Raw genomic sequence first — 15,995 nt, 5'->3', positions numbered from 1 at the left:
GATAATGATGCACATGAGTGGTAGAGAAGAGAAGAGACGTAAACTAGACAGATTTGAAAAGGAGGAAGAAAAAGTTGACCATGAAAGATGGATATAGGACAGAAAGTAAAGAGGAGTAAAAAAATAAATAAATAAAGAGTAAATAGACAGAGCACAGTGAGGCAGAACCAGAGATGTGGAATGAGATGATTAGAAAGATAAAATCTTCAGACAACAAAGATAAATGATTTTGGGCTCCTTTTACGAAGGTGCGTTAGCGTTTTTAGCGCACGCACCGGATTAGCTCTTTATATTTAGTTTAGTAAGGGGGTAATAGGATTTGACATATTTCCTTTCTATGGGACAAATGAATTGAAGTGTCTGCTATGTATATATTGCACTATACAGGAGGAAATGTGAGGGGGTGCTTTATGAGATTAATAGTGCGATTAACAATTTTAATCGATGTACAACCCTATTATTTTCCTATATTTGTAATAAAATAATACTTAATGTTTGCTAATATTTTGCACAAAGATTTCAGGGTTTAGTTTCAAAATGGCACCAGAAACGACAACAAAAAGAGAACAACTTCAGACAGTCATTAACACAGTAAATAAATAACAAGAGTTTTGAAAATTCTAATTAATTTTCTGATAAGTTCTAAAAATAGTTTTAGAAGCAAAATGTATTTATTCAGCATCTTTTGATTTATATAGTTTTGTTTCAGTGTTCTGTGTCTGTTTCTAGCCAATTTACTGCTTCAGAATTGGTCAAAGAAAAACCACACTATAGTGCTCAACTCCTTCCTGTGTTGGGCTTCTGACCCAGTTTCATTGTAAAAGTGTGAGCAGTCATACAGCAAACCTCCAGCAGCTACCTGGAAGTTTGCTGTATGACTGCTCATACAAATGACAAATTTAGCTATGCAGACTACTGTGCTATCACCATTCAAGACCTGGCGAGAGGAGTGACGGGAGCCTGTTGTGCTAGAATTGCAAACATTTTAAAAATTCATGGGTCACTGCTTCCTGGCAGCTGATTATAATGTCCTTAAGAGACCTATCCAAGTAGTAATTAACAAGATTTGTTTGTACTTCTATGAGTTCAGTTCTGCTTATGCTCCATCCCAGGTTTTCAGGACAGTGCCATCTACTTTCCAGGAGTCAAACATTCAAGCTCCACACACAGGCAGACTAAAAGATCTTGAGAGCAGCTACCCTGATTGCAGGCTGTACAGCATTTGTTTAAAAATGGGTTCAGTTCACTCTCAAACCTTGGTTTTGATTTCTGGGATACTGTACTTATCTTGATTACTTATCAAGATTTGAAAATACTTGCCATGCTGATACAGAGTGCCAAATCCTATAAACGGCATCCTAAATGTAGGCGATGGTAGGCATCCTACCGCTGTCGAACCAGCCAATCGGGATGCACGTTTTAATTTTTTTTAAAACACCCTGAGGCAGGCCTACACTGCCTACACTGTAGGCATCTGTCGTGGTTGAGGAAGATGTGTAGGGACGCTTAAGCTGGGCATGGTTTCACCTGGAAGTGGACTTGGGCAAGCTTAAATGGCCCTAGATTTCTCCCTAGGGCTGTGATAGGTGCCTTAAATGTAGGCCATTGAAATGCTGGCCTACATTTCAATTAGACGTGGCTGCTAAACTGATTGCAGCAAGGAAATATCACTGCCACAATCTGCTGAGTGGCTGTGGCAAGGAACCCGCCCTACCCCACAAAGTTGGCTGTCAGGAGGGATGCCCACTCCCTCCTGCCGCCAACCCTTGAAGCATTACACCCCCTGAAGCATCCCCCAGCAGGAGGAATGCCCAATTCCTCCTGTCTCAGCACCTTTCCCCCCCCACCCCCCCCGAAGCATCTTCCGGCAGGAGAAGTGCCCAATTCCTCCTGCCACCACCCACTCCTCCTCCCTGTACCTTTTAAAGTGAAGGTCCAACTAGAGGAAGGCATAAATCCTCCAGCCAGCAGGTCCCCTACTGCAAAATAACAGGCCTTTCCCTTCCCGGTGCACTGCTTTGAATGGTTCAGGCGGTCGAGGAAGTAAAATCTCTTTCAGTACTTACCCTCCTCTTTACTTATTCATATATTTTCATTGAACAGATCTCTTTACAAGTGAGGACATACAATATATCTGAAAGATCTTATACAGAGGGGGTTTGGCTCCTGAAGAAGACAGCAAAACAGAGCTCTGTCGGGTATATCACGGACTTTCCTTCATGCACAGATAAGTGTGAAACTTTCCTGTGTTGAACTTTTAACTTTGGATTTTTCTTATTGTTACATTGTGCTTGGATATTTTTGATTAGCCGTTTCTTACTGAACTTTGAGGACTTTACTCGTGAAAGAGGGAGATGGATGAGTGTGATATTTTCACTTTTTTACACATTTATGTTTGTTTTGATTTTTTATTCACTATTTTACAGGCAGAGACGTTATGATGTATCGGGCGAACTCACCTGGGCTATAATTAGTCTTCATTGGAGTTGTCAGCTCAGGGGACATTGGTGGAAGCTTTACAACTGCTTCTTAAGTCCCTGATACTGAAGTCTCTTCCCTATTCACAATTATTTATTAAGATTGAGTGAAATAGATTGTTCCCTTTGTTGTTTTGTCTCCTTCTCTCCCTCTCTCTCAAGTTTTATGGTGTGAGGTGTCCTCCTCTCTCCATATTATTAGCCATATTTTTTCTTGGTAGTAAGGAAGATTGGAAGCAGAGATGCCAAATGACACAGTTCAGGGCTGAGGATTTTGGGACAGTCCTGGATTTCTGATCACCCGATCCTGATGCAGCACTGATTTCAATGGGTAGGATCATGTACTACAAATCTCACATTGCTTTGGGATGCAAGTTCATAATCCGGGCTGTCCCAAAATCTTCAGCCTGGAACTGAGTAACTTGAATCACTGAGCAATCTGAATCTCTCTGGAAGGTGATAATAGAAAGATGGAGTAAATGAGAGTGAAAGGAATAGAGAAGACAAAGCTCAAGTTCCTGGTGGCAGCAGTGGTATAAATAAAGGAAAAACAGTAGTATTGTTCCACTGTCCTCACTGAAACATATGTACTGTACCTTTAAGAATACTATAGTATTCTTCTAAACTGGAGAAATTTACAAGCGTTTTAAGAACAGATTTAAACCATATGCATCAAATTCTCATTTTCCCCAAATTGGATATTCTTTTCAAGCTTGATTATTATATATAGTCTAACCCAGTGGTTCCCAACCTTGTCCTGGAGGACCACCAGGCCAATCGGGTTTTTGGGATAGCCCTAATGAATATGCATGAGAGATTTGCATATAATGGAGGTCACAGGCATACAAATCTGCCTCATGCATATTCATTAAGGCTATCTAACCAGCCAAAAAATCAGCACCGACTAGTATAGTACTAAGCGCAATTCTATAAAATAGAATCACACTTAGTGCTGTCTAAATGGGCTTAGGTGTTGTTAGGCATCCTAACTTTATGCAGACCCAATTTATGCTAGAGCTTTTGTTCACCTAAATACCTGCACCTAAGTTAGGCACTGAAAACATGCTCACGATCTACCCCTAACCATGACCACTTTTAATTAGGCGCCTAGTTTTTTCAGTTAGGTGCCTAACTTTCAATTAAGTCCAATTAAAACCAATTATGAGGTGTTAGGTACCAATCATCAGTACCAATTAAGCCTATTAATTAAATTAGGTGCCTACATTGGCTAGGCATGCTGATATAAGCCAGTTCCCCTCTTCATACCTCCAGGGGCTGCCAAAGTCTGTGTCCCTGCCTGCAATGACTGAGTCATAGTCATAAATTCTAGCAAATAACATTGAAATTTGTAAAATGATACTTCATAAAATAAAGTCACCTGAAATATCTTACCATGACTGCTGGGTGACATCGCTTGGCCAGAGAAGGCGGCACATGTTGCCAGTGCTGTTGTGAGATTTTGTAAAAGGTACCAAAGTGCTGTAAATTGGATAGGGTACCATGATAGTAAAGGAGCAACACCAGGTAGCAGCTATCACTTTCAGAGCATGGCTCTTTGTCTGCCACGCTCTGGACTGCAAAGGTTTGCAGATAGCACTGTATCTCTCCAAAGATATGGCAACCAGGTTGAAGGTGGATACACTTACAGAAATGCCTGTGTGCATTAAAACAGACATAGCATGGTTATATTTTTAGCTGTTAAAAAAAAAACTAGCAGCCAACATTTTTACTATGACCACTAATGAATTTATAGTCTCAGATGGTATCAAATTAACATTGCTATAATTCTGCATTTGCTCACTAAATAGATCTTGCTAAAAGCCTCAGCAGTCCAAATATATCCACAGAAGTGCTCTGGTTTGCAACATCTTCTCTTGAAGCAATCACTTAAAGTGATGAATCTCTGCTTTTTTTCATGACTCATCAGATCCCAATCTGTCTACTCCAGCAGCAAATGGGATAGGAATTCCCATGCAAAGGTGCCTGCCTAGGGGAAATTGGACTAAGACCACCAATAAACTGAAGACATAGGTCCTCTGGTTTGGAAACTACAACTCCTTGCTTTATACAGAATTGGTGCATGTAATCAGAGAAAACCTCAAAATCAAGAGAGCTTCAAAGGTGCTGGGTTTGTTATAGACTCAGATCTTACCTTTGCTGACCAGATTAATTCACTGGTTAGGAAATTTTTCTGCAAATTGAAGCAACTGAGAGCAATTAGATCAGTTCTGAGTCAGTCCAACTTCAGGACAATAGCGTAAGTGCTCTTGCTCCCTTACTTAGACTACTGCAATTCCTTGTATTGTGGTATTACTAATAAAGAATGTGGGAGATTGCAGCTATTCCAAAATACGGCTGCCAGACTAACCTACCAGTGGAGCAAATTTGAGTTACCTACTCTTAAGGAAACTACACTGGCTGCCCATAAGGAAATGAATTCAGTACAAAATCACTTGCATGACCCACAAAGCCATTTATGGGGAAATTCCTAAGGACTAATCTCAGACATCACTGTTACAAACTCTTTTCTTGAGTTTCACATGTTTTAAACTGACCTTCCCCTCACCTTTACATGTGCTCCGAAAGAAATTACATGAATTCACCATCGCATTCCAAGGGCCCAAAATTTGGAATGACCTCCCATAGCATCTAAATCAACTGGACACATATTACAACTTTAGGAAAATGCTAAAGACTCATTTCTTCTCTTAGAACCAATAACTCAAAATGCAAAGACATTCTACCTCTTCAATCTGATTAGAAGTCTTATTGTAAATTGCACTGAATCCATGTTGAAACTTGTGGTATAAAAGAAAATGTTTGGTAAGTAATTTGCTCTAGGACATTAAGGGTAATCAAGCAACTGAAGGGGTTATAGCTGAACTGCTCCAACTAATAGCCAATCTGTCGATCAAATCGGGAAAGATTACGGAAGACTGGAAAGTGGCGAATGTTATGCCGATCTTCAAGAAAGGTTCAAAGGGAGATCCGGGAAACTACAGACCAGCGAGTCTGACTTCAGTACCAGGAAAGATGGTAGAGGCGCTGATAAAGGACCGCATCATCGATCACTTGACGGACACGGTCTGATGAGGACCAGCCAGCACGGCTTCAGCAAAGGAAGATCTTGCTTACATAAGAATATAAGAATTTCCGCTGCTGGGTAAGATCGGTGGTCCATCATGCCTAGCAGTCTGCTCACGCGGTGGCCCCTAGGTCAAAGACCAGTGCTCTAAAAGAACCCAATCTCATCTGCGTACTTTCCAGTTGAGCAGGAACTTGTCCAACTTTGTCTTGAATCCCTGGAGGGTGTTTTCCCCTACGACAGACTCCGGAAGAGTATTCCAGTTTTCTACCACTCTCTGGGTGAAGAAGAACTTCCTTATGTTCATATGGAATCTATCTCCTTTCAACTTTAGAGAGTGCCCTCTCGTTCTCCCTTCCTTGGAGAGGGTGAACAACCTGTCTTTATCTACTAAGTCTATTCCCTTCAGTATCTTGAATGTTTTGATCATGTCTCCTCTCAATCTCCTCTTTTCGAGGGAGAAGAGGCCCAGTTTCCTCAAAGTTCTGGGCATCATCATTGACTACACTTTTCCTTCAACGACCACCTCAACTCCTTGGTAAAAAAAATGCATTTTTAGCCTTCACATGCTGAGGAAAGTGAGATCCTGCTTCCACCCACAACACTTTGCTGTCCTTGTACAATCCATCATCCTTTCCAGATTGGACTATTGTAACTCCATCTACTTAAGTCTAACCAAGAAAAGCCTTCAAAGACTTCAGCGGATTCAGAACACTGCGGCTAAGCTAATCTTCACAAAAAGTAAATTTGACCATGTCTCCCTGCTTCTGTCCAAACTTCACTGGCTTCCAGTAATCCCCAGGGTTCACTTTAAATGTGCCTGCTTAACTTTTAAGATCCTTTACGGCATCCTTCCTCCCCTAATTCCACTATCTTGAAATTCCTCGAATCCTGATACCACCAGATCGACCCAAAAATTCAAACTATTCTTCCCTTGTTAAAAGGCATATCCCATGCAGGAAAACTAGGGACATCCCTCTCCTTCAAGACAAATATCAGGAAGTTCTGCTTCACGCAACGAGTGGTGGACACCTGGAATGCTCTCCCAGAGGAGGTAATTGCGGAATCCACCATTCTAGGATTTAAGGGTAAGTTAGATGTTCATCTCCTTATGAGTGGAAGTGACATGGGTAGGGGTAGGCTAGATGCACTTCTCTTTACGAGAAGCTTGGAGCGATATGGGGACCAAAACTATGCCAGGGTACACCTGGCGGGGCCTCCGCATGTGCGGATCGCCGGACTTGATGGACCTAGGGTCTGTTCCGGAGATGGCGCTTCTTATGTTCTTATGTTCAGAATCACAGAGCTCTGGAATAACCTTACTATCCCACTTTGGAATCTGGGCTCCCTCCAACTATTCCAAAAACATCTGAAAACTTGGCTATTCTCAAAAATGTAATACTTCCTCCCTCTATGGTATTTCATCTTTATACTAAGTCCCTCTAAACCTTCTTTATACTAACCCTTACTTTGGAGTTCCTTCTTTATACCAGTTCCTGTAAACCGTGCCGAGCTCTACAATAGTGGAGATGATGCTATATACAAACTTAAGGTTTAGTTTAGTTTAGTTTCTCTAATCTTTCGATGTATGGCAACTCCTCCAGCCCCTTAACCATTTTAGTCGCTCTTCACCGCCGCCACACATTATGTGGATGGCTTCATCGACTTGTCGATCAGAACTCCCAAGTTTCTTTCCTGGGAGGTCTCTACAAGTACCGCCCCAGACATCCTGTATTTGTGCATGAGATTTTTTGTTACCAACATGCATCACTTTACACTTATCCATGTTGAACCATTTCTTAAGCGTGATTATGTCACGTTGCAGATCTTCACAATCCCCCTGTGTCTTCACTACTCTGAATAACTTCGTATTGTCCTCAAATTTAATCACCTCACTCATTGTACCAATGTCCAGATTGTTTATAAAGATGTTGAAGAGCACAGGTCTAAGCACCGAACCCTGCAGCACCCCACTGGTGACGCTCTTCTAGTCCGAGTATTGTCCATTTACCCCACTCTGTTTCCTAAGCTCCAGCCAGTTTTTAATCCACATGAGTATTTCACCCTCGATTCCATGGCTTGCAATTTTCCGAAGTAGTCGTTCATGTGGAACCATGTCGAATGCCTTCTGAAAATCCAGATATACAATGTCGACCAGGTCGCCCTTGTCTATCCTCCTGTTTACTCCCTTGAAAAAGTGCAGCAAGTTCGTCAAACAAGATCTGCCTTTGCTGAAACCGTACAGGCTGGTCCTCATCAGCCCATATTTGTCAAGGTGATCAACGATGCAGTCCTTTATCAGCGCCTCTGCCATCTTTCCTGGTACCGAGGTCAGACTCGGATGGATGCCATCTGGTCCTGGGGATTTATCGCTTGACAAACTTACTGCACTCCTTCAAAGGAGTAAATGGGCACATAGACAAGGGTGACCCAGTCGACATCGTATATCTAGATTTTCAGAAGGCATCTGACAAGGTTCTGCATGAATGTCTACTTTGAAAAATTGCAAGCCATGGTATCGAGGGTGATATACTCACATGGATTAAAAACTGGTTGGTAGATAGGAAACAGAGAGTGGGAGCAAATGGACAATACTCGGACTGGAAAAGCATCACGAGTGGAGTGCTGCAGGGTTCGGTGCTCAGGCCTGTGCTCTTTAACGTGTATTTATAAACGTGTATTTAACGTGTATTTAACGTGTATTTATAAACGACCTAGAAATTGTCACGACGAGTGAGGTGACTAAATTTGCGGACAATACAAAGTTATTCAGAGTAGTGAAGACACAGAAGGATTACGAAGACCTACAGAGACATAAATACGCTCTAGGAATGGGCCACGAAATGGCAAATGAGGTTCAACGTGGATAAGTGCAAGGTGATGCATGTCGGTAACAAAAATCATATGCACGAATACAGGATGTCCGGTGCTATACTCGGAGAGAGCCCCTAGGAAAGAGACTTGAGAGTACTTGTAGACAAGTCAATGAAACCGTCCACGCAATGCACGGCAGAGGCGAAAAGGGCAAAGAGAATGCTAGGAATGATTAAGAAGAAGAGGATCACAAACAGATCTGAAAGGGTTATCATGCCATTATACTTGGAATACTGCGTCCAACATTGGTTGCCATTCATGAAAAAGGACATTTTACTAGGTTTCAGATTTATTTAAAAATTTGATATACCGCTTTATCAAAAGGGTCCAGAGAAGAGCGACAAAAATGGTTAAGGGACTGGGAGAGTTGCCATACAACGAGAGGCAAGAGAAACTGGGCCTCTTCTCCCTTGAAAAGAGAAGACTGAGAGGGGACATGATCGAAACATTCAAGTTATTGAAGGGAATTGACTTAGTAGAGAAAGAGAGATTGTTCACCCTCTCCAAAGAAAGAGACAAACTACACTACATTCAGAAAAAACCTGAAGACTCTCTTTTTGATAATTATCTATCTCAGTTCCCTTACGTCTAAGATCCTCCTTTTATCTCTCCATGTCCTCTTCCCCTCCTTCTTTCCCCTTCCATTTGTGCGACTCACAAATGGAAGATTAGATTAGATTAGAATGAGAGGGCACTCGCTAAAGTTAGAATGGAAAAGATTCTGTACAAATGTAAGGAAGTTCTTCTTCACCCAGAGAGTGGTAGAAATCTGGAACGCTCTTCCGGAGGCTGTTATAGGGGAAAGCACCCTTCAGGGATTCAAGACAAGGTTGGATACTACTGGAAAAGGACATATGCAAGTAAGGCTAGGCTCAAATAGAGGTCTTTGACCTAAGGGCCACCGCATTAGCTAGTCTGACCCAGCAGCGGCAATTCTTATGTTTTTATGGTTATTAAAGCTTAGCATGTGCTAATTGCCACATGATCCCTCATAAGAACATAAGAGTTGCCATACTGGGACAAACTGAAGGTCCATTAAGCCCAGTATCCTGTTTCTTAGAGTGGCTAATCCAGGACACAGGTACCTAGCAAGATCCCAAAAGAGTATTCCTATGAGCAATGCAGCCCATTAGTGCCTGCTACACTTTAGTATACATGGCCCTAAATGACTTGGAAATACATAAGTCCTCACCTGCCCAAGATTTGAATTGGTTGGACGCTTTCTCTATACCTATCCTCTGATTCGTCACAATGTAAATAAACTGGATAGGTTTTCTCACATATGCAGTGATTAAAGTATATAGTGGAATATATCTACAGGTAATACTTATAGCATTTATTCTCTATGCATGTATTTGATGATTTTACATTGTGACTATTTCTCTGATTGTCCAGCACTTATTGTAAACCGCCTTGAACTATTATGGCTTTAGCGGTATATAAGAATAAATTATTATTATTATTATAGCGTACATACATTAATAAAAATAAATAAACTCACCATGATGATAAAAATGTTCCTATTATATCACAGAAAGTGAGAAGGTAAGATTAACAATTTGTACAATAAGAACAATTGTTTAAATTGTCATCCTCTAATGTAATGGGAAAAAAATGAGAATGGGATTGTTAGATTTGTTTTAACTCATGTCTACATTATAGTAAAATTGGAAGGCTGTCAATTAGTGGAATGAACACTGTGCTAAAAGCTAAAAATGTTTCCATACAACGGCTTGTGTGTGTGTTGCGTACTTTAAAAGCCCTCAGTGTGTTTCCTTTAAAAGCACATTTTTTCCAATTGGCTTTCTCAACTTAGAACAGAGTTTGGGACTGTGATCTGTGTTTATGTAATGATTAATTTTGTAATGGAAAAATTTTAGCTGTATGTATTAATTATGGTTCATTGAGATTTGATTGTTTTATTGTTTTACCATTAGAATTGTTATTGTTGAGATGTTTGCTATGATATTTTATGAAAAAAAAATTTTTTAACTTTTGCTCTTAATCTTTCCTTTTCTATTTTAATGGAGTTCTTTTTGTGATGAATATAAACTATGTATTGTAAACCGCTTGGATCCTGTTAGGCTGTTATCTCTATAATAAAACCCTAAGCCGCGCATGCGCACTTCCACTTGCATGTTCCGTATGTCCGTGGTCTGAAGAAGTGCGCATGTGCGACTACAACTGCTCCACACTCGCGGCCCTGTGGGGCAGTGGCAGCAATCGAGTGGTGGAGAGCAGCCCCGCTGCACCCGTTGACCCTCCACAAACCTCCCGGCTGCAGCGGCATAGGCAGCACTATAAACATGCTGCTTCGTGCCCTTCTACTGCCGATTTCCTCTGCCGCATCTCTGATGACATCAGAGACAGACGCAGGAGAGGAAATCGGCAGTAGAAGGCCGCGAAGCAGCGTGTTTAAAGTGCTGCCTATGCGGCTGGAGCCCGGAGGTTTGTCGGCGGTGGGAGGGTCAGGAGCAGGCCAGATCAGCAGAACAACGACAGTAAAAGAAGGGGGAGGGGCCGAACAGAGCAGGTAAGAGAAGAGCAGATCGCGGTAAGAGAAAGGAAAGGGGGGTGGGGGAAAATGCTGCTACTGCTATACAGGGACTTGGAGGGGAAGGGAAATACCGCTGCTGCTTCTGCACAGGAAAGGGGGGGGATAGGAGGAAAGTGGGATGGAAATGCTGCTGCACAGGGAAATGAGGAAAAATGACAGACAGACAGCGGGAGGGAGGGAGACAGAAAGAAAGAAAGACACAGGGGCAGGGAGAGGGACAGAAAGACAGACAGAGAAAGGGGGCTAGGGAGAGAGAGAGTCAGTGGGAGGGAGACAGACAGACATTAATGTAACGGGCTTAATGACTACATAATAAAACCCTAAGCGGCGCATGCGCACTCCTACCTGCGTGTTCCGTATGTTCATGGCCGGAAGTAGTGTGCTTGTGCGCCTACAACTGCCCCACACTCACGAAGGGAGAAGATACAGAAACAAAGAAAGTCTGACAGACAGCCAGGAAGAGAGACAGTAAGACAGGGGGGCCAGGGAAGAGACAGAGACACACAGGGGGACAGAGACAGAAAGAAAGGGTGGCAGGGAGAGAGATAAAAAACATAAAGTAAGAAAGAAAGAAACGCCTCAGCGACCCATTGTGCTAAAAGTCTACACATCTATTCTAGCACCCGTTAATGTAACGGGCTTAAATATTAGTGTGGTATATAAACTTCTTAATAAACATAAGCATGTGCATAACCTGGCATTTAGACATGTACATTGCATATACAGCTAAACCCCAATTTTGCAAAGTCTTAAACTCAAACATGCCAATGACAAGGGGGCGATGGAGGGGGAACAGGACTGGATTAAGGCTACATGATGCCCTAAGCACATGCTAACAATGGTGCTCCATGGCCTTTTCATTGCTTAACTGACAACGTACTATGACTCAGTAATTGCCGAGAAATATTGTAGTACGAAACAAAACATTTTTGTATCTATAATAATAAAACCCTAAGCTCACATGCGCACTCCCACTTGCGTGTTCCGTGATCAGTAGGTCCCTGGCAGGTAGGAGTGCGCATGCACACCTAGGGTTCTGCTTTCCTGTAACCCAGTTTGTCGTCATCGCCCCCCCGCGCACCCGTTGACCTCCCACCGTGAGACAACCACAAACCTCCCAGCTCTAACAGCGTGCACAGCACTCCAAACACGCTGCTTCACGGCCCTCCACCACCCCGATTTCTTCTGCCGTGTCCCTGATGACATCATCAGAGACAGAGAGTGGCAGAGGAAATCAGGGTAGCAGAAGGCTGCGAAGCAGCGCACCCAGAGCACTGCGGACGCTGCCGCAGCTGGGAGGCCCATCGGTCGTCTTGCGGTGGGAGGGTCAGTGGGGTCGGCTGCATGGCAGCGGTAGTGGCAGGGGGGAGATGGAAACATGCTGCTCAAGGGTTATAATTGCACAGGGGGATGGGAAGGAGGCAAGCAGGCAGGCTGGCTTCGGAGGGTGGGGGTGGGACAAAGTTTGGAAGGCAGTGAGGGCACTAAGGACATAGGAAGAGGCAGTGAGGGCACTAAGGACATAGGAGGCACTGAGGGCACTAAGGACACAAGACAGAGGCACTAAGGACATGGGAAGGAGGCACTGGGAGCACTAAGGACACGGGATGGAGACAATGGGGCACTAAGGACACAGGACAGAGGCACTGGGGGCACTAAGGACATGGGAAGGAGGCACTGGGGGAACTAAGGACATGGGAAAGAGGCATTGGGGGCACTATGGACACAGGACGGAGGCACTGGGGGCACTAAGGACATGGGAAGGAGGCACTAAGGACATAGTAAGGGGCACTAAGGACATAGGAAGCACTAAGGGCAATAAGGACATAGGAAGGAGGCACTGAGGGCACTAAGGACATAGGATGGGACACTATGGACATAGGAAGGGGGCCACGGAGAGACAGGCAGGCATGCCGCAACAGAGAAATACAAGCAGGTAGGGGACCAGGGAGACAGAGTCAGAAAGAAAGACAGACAGACAGGGGGCCAGAGAGAGACACAGACAGAAAGAATTACAGACAGACAGCGTCCAAGAAGAGAAAAAGACAAAGAAAAAAACAAACAGACAGACAGACATCTACTCTAGCACCTGTTAATGTAACGGGCTTAAACACTAGTATATTTATAATGATTAGAAAAACACTGAAATTCATGTTGAATAAGGGTTTGGCAGACAGCAGTGTAAGAGATAAGGTCTTGATAGCTAGGAGAAAAAATCCCTCTGGTGCCCCCTTTCCTTTGGTGTCCTAAGCACATGCTTATTTTGCTTAATGGTTAAGTTGTGGTTAAGGGGGGAGGTCAAAAAACATGCAGGGGAATGCATGCCTAAGGTTACCATTAGAGAGTTGCGCGGGGACAGAAATCCCACCCGTCCCCGCCAAAGTCCCACCCGTCCCCGTGAGGACTCCCACCCGTCCCCACCCGTCCCCGCGAGGAATCCCTCCGTCCCCACCCGTCCCCGCGAGGAATCCTCTACGTCCCCGCCTGTCCCTATAAACTACAGAAATAGTTATTTCATTTAATTATGCTACTGAATTAAAGGCTCTGGTAGAAACCCATTTAAAAATAAGCAAAAAGACTTTATTAATTTGGAAATATTAATTGGGAAGAATACATACTTTGTAAACGGGTTTCTACCAGAGCCTCTAATGTTTATAAATTTTTATCAACACAACTAATATACTACTTTATCCTTAAGCAAAAAAAAAAAATAATAATAATTTTTTTCCTACCTTTATTGCCTGGTTTCTGCTTTCTTCATGTTCTCATTCAATTCCTTCCATCCACTGCCTCTCTTCTCTCTGTGTCTTCCATTTGCTCTGTTACTGTGCCTCTCCCTTTCTCCCCCCTCCCAAATTGGTCTGGCACCCATCTTTTTCCCTCCGCTCCCCCCATAGTCTGGCACCTCTGTCTTCTTCCCTGCCAGCGTCTTCTTCCCATTCCCTCTTCCCCATTTCCTTTCAGTGTCCTTCTCCCCCACCATCTTTCCCATGTCCTGTCAGGCAGCATCCTTCTCCCCTCTCTGCCTTCCCCATGTCCTTTCAGCAGCCTTCTCCCCCCTCTGTCTTCCCCATGTCCTTTCAGTGGCATTCTCCACCCCTTTGTCTTCCCCAGTGCTTTCAGGGTCCTTCCCCCCCTTTCTCCCGTTTACCCCATGTCCTTTCAGCGTTCTTTTCCACCCCTTTGTCTTCCCCAGTACTTTTAGCGGCCTTCTCCCCCCTTAAGCGTCTTTTCTTCTCCACTCCACCTTTCCTCCCTCCCTGCCTCCACCTTTGTGGCGCTTTTGCATCCGACCGACAACAGAACAGGCCCGGTCGGACAAATCTCCCTGTCCTGTAGCCGCGAATCTAAATTACCTTCTTACAGCAGCTGGAGTAGTGAAGCTGCTGTAAGAGGTAATTTAGATTCGCGGCTACAGGGCAGGGAGATTTGTCGGCCGGGCCTGTTGTCGGTCGATCGGGGGATCTGACCGGCTGTGCACATTCTCCGGGGCGGTCCGCCCCCTCCTCCTTCTTTTGTACGCCATTGCCTTCTCCCTACCTGCCCTGCCGCACACAGCCGACCGGAAGTCTTCCTGATGTCAGCGCTGACGTCGGAGGAAGGGAGGGCTTTGCTTAAGCCCTCCCTCCGACGTCAGCGCTGACATCGGGAAGATTTCCGTTCGGATGTGTGCTGCGACAGGGCAGGTAAGGAGAAGGAGACTACCCTCGCGGCTCGACCAACCCCGCTGCGATCCAACCCCGCAGGAACCCCGCGACCCTCGGAGGCGTCCCCACGGGATCCCCGCGACCCTAGGGGGCGTCCCCACGGGATCCCCGTGACCCAAAGGGGGAACCCGCGGGATCCCCGCGGGTCCCGCGGGATTCCCGTCATCCCCGTTCCCGTGCAGCTCTCTAGTTACCATATGGCTCCAGAAAAAGGAGGATGGATTGAGGTATCCAGGTTTTACTTCCATTACTTTCAAAGGATGTAAAACCCAGATGTCTCAATCTGTCCTCTTTTTTTCTGGAGCCATATGGTAACCCTTTGCGTGTCTATGTCCGCAAAGATCAACATCAGAATTTATCCTTGCTCCCTAAGTTGTCTAGGTTTTAGAAAAAAAATTTCTTTATGTAGTTCTTCACTGGAGAGCTTAGGAGAAGTAATCTCCATAGTCTCTCCCTGTCTCGCTACCACCACCCCTCCCATAGCCAAGGTCTGGTAGCGCTACAGAAATAATTAATAGTAGTAGTAGTAGTAGTTATTGGGCTTTGTGACAGTGTCAGAAAATGTAGACATATATGTTTCTAAAATGGCTAACATACATGTGCCAGCATTTAAACAAGTATAATCTGATAGGGTAAACCAAAATCAGTAGTAAACAGGTATGGAAACGCTCTTGTACTGCGTGCTGCAATCTGTAGATCAGATAGACCAAAAGCAATCTGGTTTTCTGATACTCTGTGTACTATCATAGGGACCCCTGGGGAAGGAGTGTTTCTTCGAAGCACGGACCATGTCAGGTTCGGTCCACAGGATTATTGGGACCAGTTATTTTGGATATATTTTTGATGTAGTCTACACACTTTGGGCTCCTTTTAACTAAGGTGCGCTAGCGTTTTTAGTGCACGCAGGAAATTACCGCGCACTACGCTTCTAGAACTAACTCCAGCTCAATGCTGGCGTTAAGGTCTAGTGTGTGCGGCAATGTAGCACGAGCTATTCTGCGCGTTAAAGCCCTAACGCGGCTTAGTAAAAGGATCCCTTTGTTTTCAGTCTTTTGTTTTTGTGATTTTAATAAATTCCTGTACCCTGTACATTTTTTTGCAGTATTGTTTTTGTTTGTTTTACAGAACAGCACCATTTCTGTGTCCAAATGCCATGAGTTAGGCACCCAAATTGATCAAATGTAAGACTTTATCTCACAATTATGCCGTGCTTCATTCTCTAGATTTTACTAATCTTACTGGTCCTCAGCGGGCCACCATGCACTCAAACTGCTCTCATTGTGCTGGGCTTTATG

At 44.1% G+C, this 15,995-nt stretch overlaps 1 protein-coding gene across 2 annotated transcripts in view; it reads right to left on the bottom strand.

The window, feature by feature from the left end:
• CCKAR (cholecystokinin A receptor) overlaps positions 1-15,995 on the bottom strand; it is a 71,930-nt gene that overhangs the window by 4,414 nt on the left and 51,521 nt on the right. For both annotated transcript variants that reach the window (XM_033948031.1, XM_033948021.1), the window contains exon 3: positions 3,870-4,131. In XM_033948031.1, coding sequence (XP_033803922.1) covers positions 3,870-4,131 — 262 coding nt within the window. The remainder of the gene's footprint in view (positions 1-3,869; positions 4,132-15,995) is intronic.

Source organism: Geotrypetes seraphini, chromosome 1 (genome assembly GCF_902459505.1).
Source record: "Geotrypetes seraphini chromosome 1, aGeoSer1.1, whole genome shotgun sequence".
NCBI classification, from domain to species: domain Eukaryota; kingdom Metazoa; phylum Chordata; class Amphibia; order Gymnophiona; family Dermophiidae; genus Geotrypetes; species Geotrypetes seraphini.
This window is presented reverse-complemented; position numbering and strand designations above follow the sequence as displayed.